Source organism: Cololabis saira, chromosome 12 (assembly GCF_033807715.1).
Source record: "Cololabis saira isolate AMF1-May2022 chromosome 12, fColSai1.1, whole genome shotgun sequence".
Taxonomy (NCBI): Eukaryota; Metazoa; Chordata; class Actinopteri; order Beloniformes; family Belonidae; genus Cololabis; species Cololabis saira.
Window position 1 is genome coordinate 25207175 of NC_084598.1, and position 20918 is coordinate 25228092.

Below are 20918 nucleotides of genomic sequence, written 5' to 3' on the forward strand. Positions count from 1 at the left end.
TGCTATTAAACCTTTTTTTAAGTTGATTTTTATTAAGAAAAAATCTTTAATCATCAAATGTAAGAACAGTTGTGCACTTTAGTTGTTATTATTATTGATACATTATTATGATAGAAGCATTTCATTTTGTTTTGAATCTATTTCTGTTGTACTTTATAGATTCTTGTGAACTAAGTGAACTAAGTTGAGTTAAAGTAGTTTCCTCTTAAGTTCACTGGTGTACAGAATGAGATAATAAAAAAATGATGAAAATAAAGAGTACCTTCGTGATGAAGGCAAAGGCAAAGCCTTTCTTAGTGTCTTAGTCTACCACAGACTGCCCCCCCACCCCACTCTACATTACATTAAAGTAAAGTAAAGTAAAGTAAAGACTCCACTCCTGACCTTATGCATCACATTAACGCACATCCCAGTTCACCTCATGTAAATTTTTTTTCCCGACAGACTCATTACTCTGGCACTTTAGAACCAACTTGTACATTTTTTCCTGTAATATTAGGCCTATTTGTTCTTTTGTATTGTAAACTTACCTGCTGTATTCTACTGCCCTTATTTTTAACAGCTTGTGCTTTTTATTATTTTACTTCTTTTCTCATCATCTTATTCGTAATTTTTTTTAATCTTATTTGTTATTTACTGTCTAATTATGTCTTGCTGCTTTTAATGTCAATGTAAAGCACTTTGAATTACCTTGTGTTGAATTGTGCTATATAAATAAATTTGCCTTGCCTTGCACCAATCACCACAACAAATTCCTTGTGTGTGTGTTAAACTACTTGGAAATAAACTTCTTTCTGATTTTGATTCTGATTCTAGTTGTCATTACGTGTCATAATTACTTTATCTTCGGAAGAGTATTAGGGCCATGCAAGAGAAAAAAAATGTGAGAGGGGAAGATTTTTTTTTATTGTGCACTTCGAGTAAAAAGTCGTAATGTCAAGAAAAAAGTCGAAATTTCGCCTTTTTTCTCAACATTTCAACTTTATTTACGAAATTTTGACTTTTTTCCTCAACATTTCGACTTTTTTCTCAACATTTCGACCTTTTTCTCGAAATTGTACTTCAACATTAATCTCTGCTTTTCGACTTTTTTCTCGACATTTCGACTTTTTTCTCGACATTTCGACTTTTTTCTCAACACTTCGACTTTTTTCTCGACATTTCGACTTTATTCTCAACATTTCGACTTTTTTCTCGAAATTCCACTTCAACATTAATCTCGATTTTTTTTGACTTTTTTCTCCATATTTCGACTTTTTTTCTCGAAGTGCATAATGAAAACAAAATCTTCCTCCTCTAAAATATTATTTTTATTTTTATCCTGCCTGGCCCTAATACTCTTCTGTACTTTATCTGCGTTGAGAGAAACGTAAGAAAAACAACTTTTTTTTAATGAGTGTCGAATTAAATTATTTATTCATTCATTCATTCATTCATTCATTCATTCATTCATTCATTCATTCATTCATTCATTCATTCATTCATTCATTCATTCATAAAAACAACTTAATTATGATTGACAGTTATCTGAGCCAGTGGCCGGGCTGCCCCCGCGGTTAAGCCCCGCCCCCAGCGACCCCTCCTGCTGGTCTGGTTTTCATCAGCGATGCAGCAGATTAGCTTTTTAAACTCAGCCCAGCTAACGGATGGACGCATCCGCCGTTGTGTGAAGAAGATGCCCCGTCTTTTAACATTTTAACAATTCCCCTTTCTCAGCGCTTTTAAGCCTGAGGATACTGGCATGGTTTCGGAGAATGGAAACAGACGACGTGTCGGTTAGAGAGCAACTTTTCCACAACCGCGTCCGGGAGACTATAGTAAGTGACTCGGAGCGAGTTAAGGCGATTTATGGTTCTGCGTTACACCAACGCAGTGCCTACGGCGTATGGTGCGCGTCGCCGCGTACCTTACGCCGTAGGTTCTGCGTCGATTTCAGGCTTTAGTGGGAGGACTCACCACAAACAATGCAGTATACTTTTTAAACCACTTTTAAACATTCACGCCGTCTTTCAGCAACGTTTGTTTCGCACTATGTAGTTGTAAAAGTTTACCATCTCGACATAAAACAAAACTCGTTAGTGTTTCTTTCCCCACTTTCTGCTTTGTTTCGTCTCACTTTACTGCAGCCCATATGCTGCTGGAAAATATAGTGCATAGTCTGGTCTTCAACTTGTATATAGGGTATTTTTGCTTATTTACTGATTTAACCTGCATTGTTCTTTCAGAGCTTTGGTGGAGTTTGTGTAAAACTAATAGTCTGTTGAACTTCAGACTTGACTGAATGATCAGTTCAGTTCCAGCAAGGCAGATGTTACTGACCTTTAACCCTGAAAAAACCCTTGTGGAATCGCCCATACCTGTCCCTCCTGTGACTGACGAATTGCTGATACAGGGTGTCTTCAAGCAGTGTGTTAACATTTTTATGCTGCATGTTTATGAAACAGTGTTGACGTAGCACATTGTTTTGGTTCACTCAATATCAGTGGATAAGAACGTTGTAAATATATTAGAACCAGCAGCAAAGATGAGCCACATCTGTGTATCCACAACCCAGCAAACCTGTTTATGGCTATTTAATGATCCAGCGAGGGAGGCTGATAAACTGCTGCAGCAAACAGGTAGTGCAGATTAATTTCAGTTGTACATGCCATAACACAAAAATCACTGGGGTAACTGATTTATTATTTATTTTTTTTATGTGGGTGTTGTAGGAATGGGCGATATTTTACCATTCACGATAAACCGTCAAAAAAATTCCTCACGATAAGAATTTGTCATCTCGTGGTAAAAACGATAAATTCCCGTTGATGATGTTTTTGTGTAAAGCTGATTTATGGTTCTGCGTTAAATCCACGCACAACGTACGGGAAGGAAGGAAGGAAGGAAGGAAGGAAGGAAGGAAGGAAGGAAGGAAGGAAGGAAGGAAGGAAGGAAGGAAGGAAGGAAGGAAGGAAGGAAGGAAGGAAGGAAGGAAGGAAGGAAGGAAGGAAGGAAGGAAGGAAGGGAAGAAGGAAAGAGAAAGCAGGAAGGAAGGAAGGAAGGAAGATAAATTCCCATTGATGACGTTTAGTAGTATTCAGTATTATTTTAGAGCAGTGTTTTGGGGGCTCCAAAGACTGAATGTGGTGATAGATTTATAGTTACAAAGGTGGAGTTGAATTGGTATTTTTTTATCGTCATTTTTATCGTTATCGGGATAAATGCCAGAAATTATCGTGATACATTTTTTAGTCCATACCGCCCATCCCTAGGGTGTTGGTTCTGCAGCTCAAATGGCTTAGATTTAGTTCTAGGCAGTATTAATGTGATTGGTTAAAATTGTCCATCAACAAGTCAAATCTTGGTAAAAAGTTATTGTTTTCCATGGTAATAACATAAAAAGTAAGATCATTTTAGAAGAGGGGGGCAAAAAGCCTCAATAATATTTATATTCTGAAATGACACCTTAAGATTTTTCCATTTTGAAGTTATTGGAGATGTTTATTAAATCTGCCTTCAAATTGCATTAAAGTATAATCACACGTTTGCATCCCGAGCAAATTGAATGGGGTGACGTCAAGTCTTGCAGCACTGAATTGGTGGTTTGGTTGCGGACAGAGCATTGCTCACTTTGGAAGTTATGGAATTTTCAACTTTTAATGCTTCCACACAAGCATCAGCCAATTCAATTGCGGCTACACTGCTAGTGCTAGACAATTAAAAACATACGCAGGGGTGGGACAGTTTCAAAGTACCTGGTTATTTGTGTAGCGAGCACAAAGAAATTTAAGGGTTCATGGTACGTTAGAAGCACCACCGTAGAAGTTGCTGTGTGAGTGTACGGTTGGTAGCAAAATGGGTCAGCTTTGCTTGAAAATCACAGAATTTCCCACTTGAAGCACCATTTTAAGGTTTGGTGAATCATGGCATAAAAATTTAAGCGGACCAAAAGACTTGATTTCATGTTAAATGTCAGTTTGTTTCCTTTTGAAAGGATATTTTAATGCTTTAGAAAGTATTGTCTGTGGGAGTGGTAGTCTAGTGGCTACAGAGGTCGGCGAGGGTCTGGAATGGGAACCAAGATGAACCACCCTGGGCCACTGAGAAAGGCCCTTAACCCTAATTACTCCCCGGGTGAACTGGTGTGTTTCTTCTCTCAGATGTAAGTCGCTTTGGATAAAAGCGTCATAGTAGTAGTCTAGCATTCATATTTTCATCACTACCATTGACACAAACCAGCAAAGTAACAATGAACTTACATCTCAGCCATTTGTTTGGAAGAACTGCCTGTTACTTTATGGTGTTATGCCAAATATCACCAAAGAAACTAGCTAACAGAGTCTTAAGTAGAAATCATGGCAGAGAAACTCACAAGGTTATAGAAAGTAATGACTGAAGAGAAGATGAGTGACTAAGCAATAGACCAAACAAGAAAATCTTTGCATCTTAAAAACGACTGCATGGGGAACCACATACAAAAGTTGGAGAAGTTCTTCTGTGCTGCTAAAAACAGATTACCGGTAATGGATAAATTAAAATATCTGGGCCTTCCCAGATCTTAAAATACAGAAAATAATCCTATCCAACCTTTTTTCATAACATTTAAGTAAAACTTTATATACGGTAAATAACAAAACCCCATTTATTACCTCATGCTAATATTAATTAACACAGGTTAATCCAAAATACAGAAACGGTTTGAAGGAGCTGTGTCTGTATGACACTTCAGTGTGGACTTCTTTTGATCTACTCTTTTTCACAACGTTGGATCTATTCATTGAGGTTTACAGGCATTATTATTATTTTATTTTTTTCCTTAGAGGCTTCACATTTAACTTTAGAGTACTTTCGGCGGATTTCATGACAGAGACCTCAGATACATTTTCACTTGGGCAATTTAATTTTAAACATAAATGCTGTTTATATGGTTTAAAAAAAAAAAATCACTGACTGATTTATCAGTATGACTGATCATATGTTACCTTCCCTGATTTACCAGGCCTATATCATGAAACTGTCACTCAAAGGTGACAGGTAGCCACGCCTAAACATGCTGAGTTGTCCTCTGTATCAGTTATTTTCTCTGATATATGATATACTTTCTAACTTGACATGAAGTAGCTACTGTAAGTAAGACGTTGTTCAACAGTTTAGCAACCTTTTTACAGAGTTCAACTGCTAATGGAGATGTTGTTCAGTTTTGTTTTTAAAATAGAAAACGGACTCAAAATAAGCCACATGGCTTATTTTAAGATATGCGGCTGTAAATAAATAAGACCAAATTATCATCTGTGGTCCACCATGCTTTGCATTTCTTATGTGTTGAAGCTATGTTGTACTTGCTTTTTGCAAAAAGTGACACTTTTTCTACTTTGGTCTCTTCTGTTTAAAGCATATTGTTACAGAAGTCTTGGGGTTTGTCAGATGCATCTTTTACAAACCCAAGTCTGTTAACCATGTGTTTTTTAGCAAGAAATTATCCCCTACTCCCTGTATTGCTGCACACTTACTGTAAACCTGCCACATAGTGAGTATTGTATCTTGATGAGCTCACTTTATAGTCCCCTATACAGAACTCCCCTTTATAGTGGATAATAGATAGTGAGGATGGGGAGATTTCAGACATAGCAATAGTTTTCTCTTGTCACCCATTTGAAGCAAGCCCTACTTGTGGAGTCTTTTCCTGATTGTCATCTTACGAAATGTAACGGGCGGCAAGATGATGTGCTGGTTTACACTGTCACCACGACCCAAAAAATGTTGTCTGAATTTAGTTTGCAATACATATTCTTCCCCTGCCTGCATGGGTTTTCTCCCAGTTGATGTAAACTTGCTGGCAAGATTGACCTCTCTCTTTTCACTTTAGAATAAGCTTTCTCATTGTAGAGTGATGGACCCAGATAGTTGGGATATGGCTTTATAATCATCTTTATAATCATGGGTGCACACAAGCTGGGACTCGAGGGCCAGTCTACTGCACTTTTTAGATGTTTCCCTGCCTCAACACAACCCTGATAGACAAGGCTGTGTCACAAACAGAGTTGTGTAAACCTTGATGACATGTTGATGACGACCAGTGATTAGAATCAGCTGTGTTGAAGACAGGGAAACATCTAAAACATGCAGTAGACTAGCCCTGGAGTCCCGGCTTGTGTGCACCCCTGTTTATAATCCCTCTTATATTGGTGGACTACAACAATTGCTTCTCTAAGATCATTGCTGATGCATTTCCTCCTTGTCATTGTGTTAATACATGTGTAAGGGGTCCAATTCAGCAAACGTTCAAAACATCTACTTGTATAGAAAACGGCCACACCTGCTAATAATCAAGTGCATGTGATTATCAGCAACTATTTGTTACACTCTTAATTCCCATGGAAACAATGCTTGTGCTTGTTGGCAAGTTTTTTCATAGTTGTTTTTTCTACTTTCCCCAAGGACATGGTGTAATGTCAGTTTTTCTTTTTTGCAGTAACATTAAGTGCATGTATGTATGCAAATGCCCTTGTTTTGTCTTTGACCCTTTTAACTTGAGACCTAATGCTATTAGTGAGCCTCAGGTGGACGGCTTACCACCTCTACACTGTGCTCCCTCTCATGCTTGTCAGCTGCTCCAGCACTGAAAGGGTTTAGGCCAAGGATATGAATCCATCAGATCATTTTAAAATGATAAATGTAGGGTAGATGTGTAAATTCAAGGGTATTCAGCTTTGTGTTGTGTATTTTCCAAAAGTTAAAAACTGTTTATAAAGTCTCTGTACGTCACATGCAAGTCACTTGTAATACAGTTTAATTTTCTTACTAAATGGTATTTCATGTAACTTGGGATCTTTTGAAAGAAAGAAGGCTGGAAATTAAAAAAAAAAAATGCTGGATGTTATATGTATGAAAACAGAATACAGTTCATAAAAACATTACATTTACCGGTATTTGAACATGATACAATGAAACCTAGCAAATGTTAAAGCTGAGAAATGTATTTAGATAAAAAGCACGGTTGTTTTTATTGCACTGAAAGACATGGAAACCAATGCATGGAAGCTGTCAACAATCACTCTTTACAAATGCTGATTAGATGTAAAGGATTGTGCTGTTATCCATAATAAAAATGAAGAATTACCGCATAATTAATACATTCACTTCCCATGTCTTTATTACTGCTTAGCAGTATTGGTTTCAGGTACAAACATGCCCTAAAACAAACCACATATGTAATGGGAAAGTTTGATTCCTGCCAGATTTCTGCCTTCCCTGTAGTTGATGTGCTGTTGTAAATCAACTAAGCCACAACGGGAATAATTTTCATAAATGCAATCATCTTTGAGAAATTGTCAACGGTCGAACAGGGGAGTATACACATGCCTGCTGAGCCTAGAGGGATCAGAAAGGATAAATGTGCAGCAGAATATAAGGTCACAAGAGGATCTTGGATTGAAGAAGTGGGGCACCCAGCATCAGCGTGTATTAAGATGTCTAGTCAACTTAAGAACGGTTGTGAGAGAGAGCATTATTCATAAAAGTGCTGGTCAAGTCAGACTGGGAAAAACTTGCCAGTTTATTGTGGGGTGTTTCGTTGGGAGTGACTGTTTTTTAGGATTGTTGAGAGAAAGTAGGACATAGTGATCACTATTATATCATATTTGTGTCCAATGTTGAAAGCACAATAAGAGAATCATGAGCAAGTTATAATATTCTTGCGGATACCATATTTTCCGTACTACTTTATTTTCCTTAATTTTTGATTAAAAAACTGACAGTGCGACCTATAATCAAGTGTACCTTATTTGTGAATTTTGTTGTGCTTACTGACCTCGAAACAATTTATAGTACACTGCGCTCAAAAAATCTGTCAAAATGTTTTAGTGCGACTTTGGTAAGCGGCGAAGCCGCTCCACTTGATTGATTGTCGGACCATTCACCTGACACATTAAAGTCGGTCCTTGGTTTGATACGGGTTGCAACGTTAGATAACTATTAAGTGCTGGGAAGCAACCAACATCTACTCCATGTTACCTTACTGCAATTAAACGTTAAGCCAACATTAGGTTTTTAGCGTAAACCAATTTTTCAAATCATCACAATTTAATCATAATCAAATGTTGGAATACGTTGTTCCAACCTTACACTAACTTCAGGGGACCTCCACCACTTTTTATTTGTGGAAAACGTATGATTTAAAATGCGACTGTAATTTTCTGTATTTGTTACCACTGAATAATATACTGAGTTATTGTGAATGAGTTGAATAAAGTTCGACTAACATGACTCTTATGTTTCGCTTTATATATGTTTTATCATGCGTCTTATAACCCGGCGTGCCTAATGTATGAAAATAGCCCCTTTCATTGATATTGTACCTTATTGTCGGTGCGTCTTATGGTCGACAAAATATGGTAATGTGATTTTTGAAGTTGCAGATTAAAGGTGTCATCAGAAGGGGAAAAAAGTCTTATGCATGAGAGGTCCTTCCACCTGCTGACCAGTTTCTGCCTGGTTCAGGCAGCATGAGATATTCTCATGGGGGGGGGGAGACAATACTTAGCTATATTGTAAAACTTTTTTTTAATACCTTTTGCATTATTACCAAAGTGTATAGAATAAATTGTGAATTTCATATTGAATTCTACTTGGGCTTTGTGTTCAAATTTGTGCACATGCTGAGAATGTTGAAACGCTCCTTTTTAATTGGCCTGCTTGGTGCTCTCACCTCTTGACACCACCAATTAACACGTGGACCAAACAGGTTTTATTCTAGCCCTCACTTATTTCTCACCAAATACCCATCCTTTGTTCCCTGCTTTTCTTTTGGATTAGCCAAGCCAAATTATGCTGCAACAATTTTACCGACTGAGCTGATTAGTTGTTGTACGCAGTCCTTTGTTGGCATGATGCAGCTGTTATGTTACTGGCGATCATTCCTACTTAGTAAAATGCTGCATATTTGTAAACAGATGAACATGAATGTGTGTGTGAACTACACAAGCTGCGCCATGGACATAAATTCAATTTTTTTTTTTTGTATGTTTTAATTTAATTTTTTATTTAGCATAGTAGAAGCACCAGTGTTGATGTGAACTTTCACCATGGATGGTTTAATGTGTCCTTTTTTTATATCGTTTTGGTTTACAGTATTCATGATATACACAATAAATTAGGAGGATTAGACTATTGTAACTAAACTTGGATACATGGAAGTTTGAAAAGCATCATGTAGGTTTGAGCATACAATTAACATTTCTCCAGTAGTGTTAATTTCTGTTGTTGTTGTCATGAATCAACCTGCGCACATGCTGAGTGGCATTAGCCTGGCCAGCCATCCTAATTCTGTTAATACAAAGAATTAAACTGATTCATCTGGGTCTGACTTTGACTCTACTGGATAGTTATACAGCCATAATCGGGAAAAAGGATTTGATCTTGGTAGATGAGTATTCAAAAATATCTAAAACGTGGAGTAGGAATGCTGGTGAATGCTCATGTGAGTGAAGTTGTAACAAAGTGAGTTGTTATGGTTGACCAGGCTGGGGGGGAGGGCCAGCATCTGTTGGTTATTGATGCCATTATGATGCATGAATTAAATGCACTGACACCATTTATCACTGACATTATTGCCCAAGATATCTTATTTTATTAATGTCCCATGAATACAACTTTCTAGCAAGGTTTATGATACAGACCCAGCAAGTTTTCTTTTGTTTTTTTGTTTTGTGCCAAAGTCTAAACTATCAAAAATACCTTGTTGTTTAATCATTTCTATTGTTTGGTGTATAACAGATATTTTAACAATTTTTTTTTTTAGTTGAAATGTTGAGTGTTTTGCCAAACAACCGGTTTAGTGAATGAATGTACCGGTAGGTTTAACCTAAATTTGAATTTATATATCAGCCTTTCCCTTACTCATATTAACCCTTATCTCCTACACTCTTAATCCATCTCAGCCCATCTCACTATGACCCCATTCCATTTGGAGAAAGGGGGTAATCCTTGACCTCCATCTGCCTTGTTTGCTCATGCAAAATGAAATGGTCAATAGGGGTTTTTGTTGTTAGGTTTTTTTTTTTTATCCACCGTATCCAACACCCTATCTCTTGTTTTGCCTCCTTTTGTCTTTTGCTTTGTTTTTTTCAAGATAGATGGATAAACCAATATTGTTTTTAGACCATCTATTTAATGATTTGAACTAAAATGCATCTTTTAGCAGCAGTATTTGACAGATTGTTGGCAAGACAGTTTTTTTTTTTGTTTTTTTTTTTGTGGAAGTTAAACATTGTGTCTTTGCATAAATATATAGAGAAATGACAAAACTCCTGTGTCCCCTCTGCAGATATGTGTCCTCCTGTTCACGTGCCTTTACATGGTGTGCTACCTCATTCTCACACACTTCAAGAAGACTGCAGAGTTTGTCACAGGTGAGTCTTAAAGTGTTATACATGTGTAAATAGGCCTCCATAAAGATCTGTGAGAAAGCAGTCCATCAAGTGCTTGGGGAAAATTGCCTTGAGGGAAAGCAGCAATATTGACAAGCGTACTGATTACGTTGGGGTTTTGGAATTTCTTGCCACAGATTATGTTGGCAACACTTTTCAAGCAAACACGGGTACTGTTTAGAAAATCTTTGTTCAAAGGCTTGCTTTGTGCTCATCGGTGAATGATATATGCAGTAGGTTTTTGCACTATTGAAAGCAGATGTAGGCTGTTGGGATAGCCAGGTCCGTGCTCCAGTGTGACTGGGCTGGAGCCTGGAGCGTTTTTCTAAGTGATAAACATTCCATGAATTGGGCTCACCTCTTATTATGTGCATCAACAGCAGAAGCACTGTTGTGTCCTGGAGCCAAATGACAGTTATGTCCCCATTCAAGAACTGGTTCTTGCTCTCGCTCTCCTACTACAAATCAACTGCTGTGACATATTTACATAGGACTAAACTGACAATAACTCATCCATTTAAGATGTAGATGTGTGACATTGAACTGTTTTTCCTGTGTTCCTCTGTCACATTTTTAAAATGAAGGGTGTACACGCTTAAAAATTTCTGCTTATATGTAATTGGGTTCTTCTTGGTTCTGTGAGTACAAAATGTTCCAAACATGCTTGGCCCCCCACTCACACCCCTCTCTGAACCCTGGGAGACTCGTACTTTCTTCATCTTCATGTAGACTTGGTCCTCCACTACTGCAGATCACCCTTGTTTACCTACAGTACAGCATGTGTATACAGTACACTCATATGCTGCTGCAGGCATCTGTAAGCTGTGTTATGAGGAAACATCTTTACAAATAAGCACACCAGGTCAAACCTTACTTCAGTGAAGTCAGATATATGCATGCAAAACCAGAAAATCGTTGCTTTCGCAATAAACTTAATTGACTTCATATTTTTCTTTCCCCAGATGACATTGAAGATGCCACTGTCAATAAAATTGCGTAAGTAAAAACCTCTGATTTATAAGTCAAATGCAATCTGTCCTCAATAACAGTCAATCATTTCCCATACTGTTCAACAATTGTAGTGATCAAAGGGCTTGTTTATCTCTAGATTTATTCCCTTGTGTTGTGGATGTGGTTTATATGACTTCACTGTCACTTTGTACTTTGCCTTTTAACGCTGGCACTTTTTTTTTTTTTTTTTTTCTCCCTTGGTCACCTTGGCCCTTGACCAAGGCTGATTAGTGTCACTGAGGACATACACACATACATAGACATGCATGTTGTTATACTCAAACTGTCTTTCTCTTCCTCCCAGGCTTTGGCTGTGCACATTCACCCTGTCTGTTGCAGTGTGTGCGGTGCTGCTTCTCCCCATCTCCATTCTGTCAAATGAGGTGCTGCTCACCTTCCCACAGAGCTACTACATGCAGTGGCTCAATGGATCTCTCATCCACGGTAAATCTGGCCAATGCGACATGGGCCTGTGTCCACACGGATAATAATTATTATTAATTCAGATAGTTTTGACCTCGTAGTATGCTTAGTAAACTGGGTTTTTAAAATAAATAAATAAAAAGGTACAGCAGCTATTTATTTCAGAAAAGTTTGACAGTTGCTGTTGAATAGATGACAGTGAAGTCCTGAAGTAAATAAGTAATGTAGTGTCTGTCATGCATGGAGAATTTATTATGCCAATCATCTTTTACCATTACTAGGATTGTTTTTTAAACATAGCAGTTCTCTTCTGTCAGTCTTTCTTGTCATACTACACTGTTGGAGGGGTTATGCCTCTCAGTGGTGGATAGTGGTACTGTTCTTTATTGCAATTCAAGCACTAATTAACGTTTGCATAAATGTTCTGAATTAATTTTCCTCTCTCGACAGGCTTGTGGAACCTAGTCTTTCTTTTTTCCAATTTGTCCCTGGTCTTCCTCATGCCCTTTGCTTATTTCTTCACCGAGTCTGAGGGATTTGCTGGGTCCAAAAAGGTATCAGGTTTCTCATTAGCTTTCAGATAGCAGCTCAAAATTCTCAAGAAATTTAACAAAAAAAAGCCCACTTACTATAAGTTCACAGAAATTGGATTTATACTGATCAGCAAACCTGTTCTGTGTTTTTGTAGGGAGTTATGGCGCGAGTGTACGAGGCAGTTGTGCTGCTGCTGCTGCTGGCTCTGCTTGTGCTGGGCATTGTGTGGGTGGCGTCAGCTTTCCTCCATGACAACATAGCCAGAAAGAGTCTATATGGTGAGTCACTTGATTATATCCACAGGTTTCGCATGGTATTACAAGTAGTTTTTGAAATGTTCTTATATTCTTTCTTTGATTTGCAGACATGTGGGAGTATTACCTTCCCTACCTGTACTCGGGCATCTCTCTGTGTGGAGTGCTGCTGCTCTTGTGTTAGTATATCTCAGCCACAATTTTTTTTAAGGTTTTAAAACTGTACTTTGTGACTTTCACATATGAATTTGTTTTTGTTTTTTCCATTTCCTAGTCTGTACCCCCTTCGGGCTGTCTCGAATGTTCAGTGTTACAGGCAGCCTGCTAGTCAAACCACGGGTGAGTCACAAAATGAAACTAGAACAAAGAAAATAAGATGTAAATATCTACAGCCTAATCATGAGTTTGCTGAGTGAGTTTCAGAACCGATGTACTATAGTGATATTAAACTGTTTTGGTTGTGTGTTTAACCAATAAATGTTACCAAATAAAACATACCAAAAACCAACTGTATGCATGTTCAATATTGTAATATTCATATTGTTGATGTACTCTGCAGTTGAAATTAATGCGTTAAAGAAATGAAAGAATTCTATTCCAATTTTGAATGGGTTATGATTTTATCATGTGTTAATCCTGTCCTTTGCAGCTGCTGGAAGATGTAGAAGATACTCTAAACTGCACCGCATTTGAGGAAGACTCCCTCTACAGGAAACTCAACTGTAAGGGGTTTGACTAATGCCACTCTTCTTTTTTTGCTAACGGTTCATTTTCAAGATGCCTGACAGTTTTGTCTTTATCATATATGTGACTGGAGGTGGCAAACCGTCATGTTGGGTCAAGCTCAACATGGAGGCTATGAGGAGAGAGTACCAGACAGTCAGGAGCAAGCGTGTTGCACTGGGTAAGGTGGCGCTGACTGAAGAAGCTCCTTTCTGCAGAGTTTCTTCCAATGTGACAACAATAGACACTCATTTATTCCTGTTCCTTTCTGTTTTTTTTTTTTCTTCCCCCACAGAGATGCGTCGGAAAGCGTCCCCGTGGCAACGAAACCTTGGGTATCCCCTTGCAATGATTATGCTCCTTGCACTAACGGTACACATGATTTAAACTATTAATTTTCTGCTTTAATCTTTCATTTAGTAACACAGATTGTCACTGCTGTTTGTGCCTTCAGGTGATGTGTGTACTGATGGTCTGTTTCAATGTACTGGAGTTGTTGCTTGATGAGACAGCTTTGCCCAGAGGAATGGAGGTGAGAGTTGCTTTAAAGACATTGCGGACATTTCATGCATGGCGTGCCACAGCTGGTGATCTGTGTGTTTTTATAATTGTTTTGTTTGAATTGCAGGACCCTCACCTGGGGATGGCCTCCTTCTCCATGTTTGGCTTACTGGGTGCTGCAGTTCAAGTACTCCTCATTCTGTATCCTTTCATTCCATTAACCAACATCAAGTGCAGTTTTCCATCAAAGCCATCACCCTATCGTTCAAGTTTGAATCTATTCACCAACATTTAATGTGCCCTTTTGTGGCAGTGTTTGATCACTCCAAGTTTATTCACATTAGTCTTGGTAGTTTGTGTAATCTTGCTGACATGTCAACAAGTACAGTTCAACAAAATGAAAATGCGGAATGACTGTTGATGATACACAGTCATCAACAGTTAGCTCTGACACAGCCACTCACAAACAGATTTTAGTGTTCAGTCAGTACGGGTGAATCACGCTGCTGCCTTCACACATTAAAGTTATGTTCTGATGCGCTCAGCAAGTATTTACCATCCGTGTTCCATGTCAACTGCTCTTGTCCTTAAAATGAATTTTAGCTACCTAATGCTGTCCTCAGTGGTGGGTTTCTATAGTTCCTCGCTCTTCTGTGGCCTCCTGCCCCGTGCAAAGGACACCAACCTTACACAGGTATCTTGCAGTTAGCTGCTACATGTATTTCACCTCACAGTAAGATGTATCTGAAACTGATGATGCCTTTTGCTTTCAAAGCAATCATAGTAACCTTGTGTTTTTTTGTTTTTCCTAAATGTTTACATTTCTTCCAGATAATTGCAAACTGTGTTTCACTGCTTATCCTGAGCTCTGCACTGCCAGTCTTTTCACGCACGCTTGGTAAGAACATGGCATAAATCGCAACAATGCGTCCATGTGGCAACTATATTCTAGAGCATTGTCGTCACCTATAACAGTCTGTTTTTATTTTGAGAGTTCAGTTGCTACCAACCAGTTAGCCCTGTCTCAACATGTCCTACCTGTACACCAAACAAGCCATTGTTATTTCAGTCTCCACAAATACTTAGCCAGTAAATCTCATGTTACGACAGACTCTACAAATCTTTCTTCTCACCAGCTGCATGGTGTGTGCACCACCGGTTCATTGCTAAACTGTTGCAGCTGCATACATTCATCCAGGCTGCTGACCAGTGTATGACCTCAAATAAGTATCACAACTAATTGAATACTGCCTCATTTCCAGTTATTGAACAACTTTTATTTTTTGCTCTCACAAGGACATGGTTCTTGCTGTAAATATGCTCAACTATTACATTTTTTCTGACAAGAGTACATATCTTCATTATTTTAAAATAAGTGTTGAGCATGAACCAGTAGTGGGTAAAGGGATAACAGAATTAAAGAAAAGTTTTCATAAATGACATGGTCAAGATTTTCATCAGGTACCTGTTCTGAATGTCAGTTTTGATTAATTGCCCAGCCTCACTGCTTCTCTAGAGTCTACTGTCTGTACATTAGTGGCATAACACACCTAGTACTGGACACAAATTTAGAATTCATTTTGCTGAATGCAAGAAGAACATGTCCAAATTTAACAGGGCACAAGACACCTAACCTTATAATGTGCTCCAGCTTATAAACACGGGAGCAAAAATTAAAATCAAAATGTTTTGCGCACACCAAGCAGCTTGGTTGGGGCTGACCCAATTCCATCAAGTTGCACTACAGCTGGTTGTGTGTGTGTGTGTGTGTTACTCTGTACTTTCAGTGAGTTTTGTGTAGCACTTGAACCAGGTCTTCACATACTGCAGGTTCTGGCTACAGAGGCCTGCCAACTTGCCGGATGTTGTGGAGAACAAATGGCAATAATATGACATTCTGCTCTCCAGTATGAGCCTAGTTAGTTGACAGTAGCTGAAATGTCAGAATAAAATACTTGCCTATAGGACTTATAATTATTGCAGACCTTGGTTAAACTGCTGAAGGATAATGCAACATATACAAACAAGAAAAGGGTTTAATATAGTCCTATTCTCTCTTTTGATGTCTATATTTACATAGGTGGGGAAAAAACAACCAATGCATACCAGAAAGTGTATTATTGGTATGAATTGGGTGAAAGTTGGACATGCCAGCTATGACATTTGAGGAGCTGTTAAATAATCAATGTACTTGCAATTTTAATAATGTCCACAAGAGGTCGTATGCATATAATAAATTCTATCCCCCACAGTATTCTTGCTCAAATACCGGTTTAAGAAGCTGATTTGTGTGAGTAACAGTGCTTTTTGCTTCTTTTTCATAACTTCAGGAATCACCCGCTTCGATTTACTGGGAGACTTTGGTCGATATAATTGGCTTGGGAACTTCTACATCGTCTTCCTTTACAACATGCTGTTTGCTGGTCTCACCTCTGCCTCGCTGATAAAGACAGTCACCTGGGCCGTACAGAGAGAGCTCATCCGTGCCTTTGGTCAGTCCCCTTCCATTTTGAATATAAAAGTGAATTATTTTGTGCTGGCCTGAAATTCATTGCACTCTGATAGCTGTGACATTAGTTCCCCCACCTTTGGCCCCGTTTCCCGACGGGCTGGTCTCTCTTCCTCAGATAGAAAGAATACAATTCTTTCAGGAAGTTTTAAAGGGACAAGAGGAGAGTCGGTCCCCTTGGGGGACCTTCAGGCACACCACCCTAGACCCCTTGCAGCACACACACCCTCTAAAAACCCCACCCAACACAAACAAGCACTCGGAACATGGGCACGCCAAATGCGCACACATACACGCAATCCCCTTCCTCAGTACAGATAGCATCTCTGCACCATGGCAGCTCTCCTGCATTTTTCCTAGTGGTTCCTGGCTTACTTTTGCTCAGTGATTAATACTTTTATTTCACCTTTAATCTGTATTTTCCCTAGTTTTACAGATTGGGTGCTCTACTTTGTGATTATGAATGATGGTAATCTATTTTCTTTGTTTGGTTCCCCTGCAGGACTCCACAGGCTACCTTTAACCATGTCACGGTCCACAGTACCCTTCAGACTCCTCCTGGCCAGTGGACTGTCGAAAATCCAGTGATCGTCTTTGTCCTCATTCCTGCCTTTCCTAACATTGAGAAACTGAGCCATAGATGCACACTTGGAGTAAAGAGAAAGTCTTATAAATTCAATCCCATAGCTGGGTTGATACGAAAATCGAGTCTTATTAACTCGAGAGGGGTGAATGGAGTAAGTGCGTCTGCGCTGTATTAAGTGGGAGCACACCTTGATGCCATCTTTTAAGGGCTAATATATTTGGGTCCAGGTTTGTGCCCATATTTGACTGCTTCCACTGAGTCATCATGAGGACGACTGGAACAAGAGGAAAAGGGATTCAAGCCATGTTGTAGTATTGAACAATGGAGCAACCTCCCTGCAAAAATAATGCCTTTCACAAAAAAAAAAAAAGAGGATCCTTGGACAGCTGCTCTGTTGACACATGTGAAAGTCAGCAGAGTTATTTTGAAATATTACATTATAGCTGATGTAATTTCCTGTTCCTTTTCAGGATAACTAAGTACTCCCTATGCCTTTCTCTAAAGTTGTACCAGTTGTTTTTAGACTGGGAATCTTCTGCTTACATGTATGTGTTGGTTCATTTTGCACCAGTGTTATGTTGGTTAATAAGCAGAGGTTGTTAATGCGAGCAAACAGGACACAGCACCTTGTTATCTGTGGATCTAGAGGTTACACAGGGAATATAAGATTGATGTTATAGTGTCAGTGTTGCAGCTCCTTTTGAAACCTGGAAGAAAGGTGTTTTCTAGGGTGATTAAAAATCAAAGCTGGGTTTTTAAACAGTAAGCATGCTGAATCTGAGTTCTGAGATTTACTGAACCCATCTAAAAGCTTTAGGTATTGTCCTACGTAATACCTTTGAATGCCATGTGACACTCAAGAGGAACAAATGCCTTAGCCAATCAGACTGTGAATCAAGAGTTCTTTGGGGGAAGTGCAATATTATGCAAAAGCACACTTTTAACTTTTACCAAAAGTTCACTAAATGTTTCTTTATCTTATACATTAGTAGTCGGTAAGGTTTTCATCTCATCTGGGTTTGGTGAAAGCTAGAACAGTTTCAGAATATCTGATGTGTCAGGTGTGCAGTTTCTACCAGCATCACTTTTACATTAGTAATATCAGTTTCATATTATCAGCAGTATCTCATCCTCCACTGGGTGTTGGTGATCATGTGTCACCGTTTGCTTATGCTGCTGTATCAGCAGGTTATTTGCAGCTGGTTTAACCAGCAGGGGACACTGTCTCTTAAATCCAACACCATCCTCTGTGTTGTGTAATGTTCTTTTTCTCTCAGGTTAATTATAATATGTATTTTACATTGAACACTTTTAGTTTTCCTTTTGTTGTGGGTGGGTGGGGTTTTTTTTTGTTTTTTTGGGGGGGGTGTCTTTTGGTTTTTGAAAAAAAAAAGTTTATTATGTGTTTGTTTTTATTATTTATGGGCATTTTGGGATCCATTCTTAACATTTTGATTAATTTCTCTTTGGGCGGTATAGTTGGTCCATTTTGATGCATTTGAGATGAAATAATATTCAAAATTGTTCTCAAAGATGAAAAAGAGGTTTATTGTTCATTTTTACTCTGGTTTAACATTTCCATAAAACTGATATTTCATTTTTAAATATCAGGATTTTGTTGTTGTGACCAGAAAACATTAAAATGTTTTGAGTTTTTAATTTGTGGGTAAATTTTTTTTTTAAACTCTCAGCCATTTCTTTGATGCTGTTACATTTTATGAAGTGTTGCAAAAGTGTGACGCTCTGCTGTGTCCATCGGTGGGTGTATGTGTCTGGTAAGGTCATCTGTCCTCTGCGTCCCTCCACCCTCTTGTTGCACTTCTTTAATCAGCAGCAGAAGAAAGCCATATTTTGACCCGTCTGTCAGCGACGTCCACCCACGACGCCACTACAGCCGTAGCCCACGCTTTCCCCGCTTCGATGCAAATGCCAGATTAAAAACTCTGCAAATCAGTAGAAGGGACATTTACTCACATTCTCCTTGACGTCTCAACCACCCACCTCCTTTCTTCTATTCCTTTTCCTTGGCTATTGTTCATTTCCTCTCCTCGTTTTTCTGAAGTCTGTTCAAGACAGCCCCAGCTCTGATTAATTTCGCCCTCTTGATTTTTGTTTTGGCATTTCTTGTTTTGGGTTTTTTTGGATGTTTTAATTAAGCTTATTTGGTTTAGCTTTTGTTTTGCGCTGTGCTTCCTTTCACTGAGAGGAAATGAACTAAAGTGTCGCTGTAACATTAGTGGCACACCTGGAGGCTGGTTGCTCTGAGGAAGTGACACACAAGCCAGATTAAAGGAGTCTGACAGACTCAGGAGGAAAGAAGAGCTTTTTCAATGTGTTAAATGTTTAGTAAATCCATAATGTCTTGATTCAGTTCTCCAGCACAGTGGAAATGCAACTGTATTTTTTTTACAGTAACTCTATATTCATGACAATTCTTGAATATTGATGACAAACTCCCTCTTTAATAAGAATATTTAGTCTGTGCCCACGCATGGATGCTACTGAAAGTCTATCTAGATCCCACAATGTAACCCAGCTGGAAGAAATGCAAAAGTTAGTCCACTGGTGCTATAATCTCTCTTTCTAGGCTTTTCTGGGAGCAAATGCAACACCTGATTTTAATTCATTTCATTTGTACATATATGCAGCATAAAACCATCTTCAACCTTTGGTTTAGTTGGTGAAACACTTGTAAGGCACTATTCGCTGTCACATGAAGGTCAAATGAAGTTCAAAGTGTCCCACTGGGTAACAGACTCTATAGGACTAGATGTTGGGGGGGGGGGGGGGGGGGGGGGCAGCTTGTAATGGGATGAGATAGGCTATCTTTATTGTCAAAACATAAGAATGAAGGGGGGAAAAAGAAAGATTAGCTTTCCTGACAGTCTGACGTTTGAAGTTTGTGCCAAAGTGCATTAAGGCCTGTTGTTCCCCCTTTTCTACACTTGCATACAGAAATCACTCAGGAAAAGGCGAGACTTGCTTGCTAATCAACTGATAAAGGGCCACACTGTCCGTTTACCATAGCAGCCCGCCATCCTGTGTGCATGCTCACGGCACGCTCTCTTCACACACTTATCTGGCACAGGCTTTTGTTTTCTCATCTCGGGGAGGAGAAAGAAACGGTATCTCAGTTTAATTCAGATCTACACCGAACTCTTAGGTATGCAACGTGTAATCTGTGCACGTTCATTATTTTTCAGGTCATGTTTATATAACGTCGTACATCATATCTGACCTTTTGGCCTGCGTGTCTGCTACCAGGAAGTTCCACCCCTCTCTCTCTATTGTCAACTTAAAGTGCAGCATCATCTCAACCTCATCTCACCGGTGCTCTTGTTTTTTTCTTTTATAGGATGTATGAGGGTTGAGCAAAGCATGCATTACCATAGGAAGAATATATACATACAACTTACATCACTGCACAGGATCAAACAAAATTTAACACAAGCAAGAAATGAACGGTGTATTGTAGTCCAACCCCAAACTATAACACAAAAGCCAAGAATCGTCCGGCGTGTGCAGCTACATCAGAATGCACTACCCTGCCTCTTCCTGCACTGATAACATAGTGAAAGAGACAGTGGAGTGGGTGGTGTGGCTGTGTGTTTGTGTGAGTGAGAGCGATTGGGAGAGGTGACGAAGGTGGCTGATGGCAGTTCCTTGACTTTCCTTTCCCCACCATCCCTTATAATGGCCTCCATCAGAGGAAGTGGATCCTGCAGACTGTTTATTCAGCTCTTAAGAGAAGAGAAAACACTTTAGATGTCAAAGCAAGCATTTAATCAAAAACACAATTTGGAATGTGTTCGTGCTTTAGTGCACTTGCGGACAACCACTATCCGTGAGTCAGTTGTTTGTGTTTGTAAGCCTCTTAAATAAAGTAAAAACTAACCAGCGGTAACGTAGGTCATTTGTCCCCTGGCTCAGGTGAAAACATTTGCAAACGAAAGTAGGGTAGGCCAACCCAA

The 20918-nt window shown here is 39.0% G+C and overlaps 1 protein-coding gene across 1 annotated transcript; it reads left to right on the forward strand.

The window, feature by feature from the left end:
- The first annotated feature begins 1623 nt into the window (after nucleotides 1-1623).
- On the forward strand, nucleotides 1624-18530 carry lmbr1l (limb development membrane protein 1-like). Its single transcript, XM_061736142.1, has 17 exons — nucleotides 1624-1817; nucleotides 10304-10388; nucleotides 11369-11402; nucleotides 11722-11861; nucleotides 12291-12394; nucleotides 12529-12652; nucleotides 12739-12807; nucleotides 12903-12967; nucleotides 13278-13350; nucleotides 13446-13532; nucleotides 13647-13723; nucleotides 13806-13883; nucleotides 13980-14053; nucleotides 14456-14546; nucleotides 14684-14750; nucleotides 16183-16344; nucleotides 16864-18530. The coding sequence occupies exons 1-17, from the start codon at nucleotides 1755-1757 to the stop codon at nucleotides 16947-16949; spliced, it is 1479 nt and encodes a 492-aa protein (XP_061592126.1). The 5' UTR covers nucleotides 1624-1754; the 3' UTR covers nucleotides 16950-18530.
- The last annotated feature ends 2388 nt before the right edge of the window (nucleotides 18531-20918 follow it).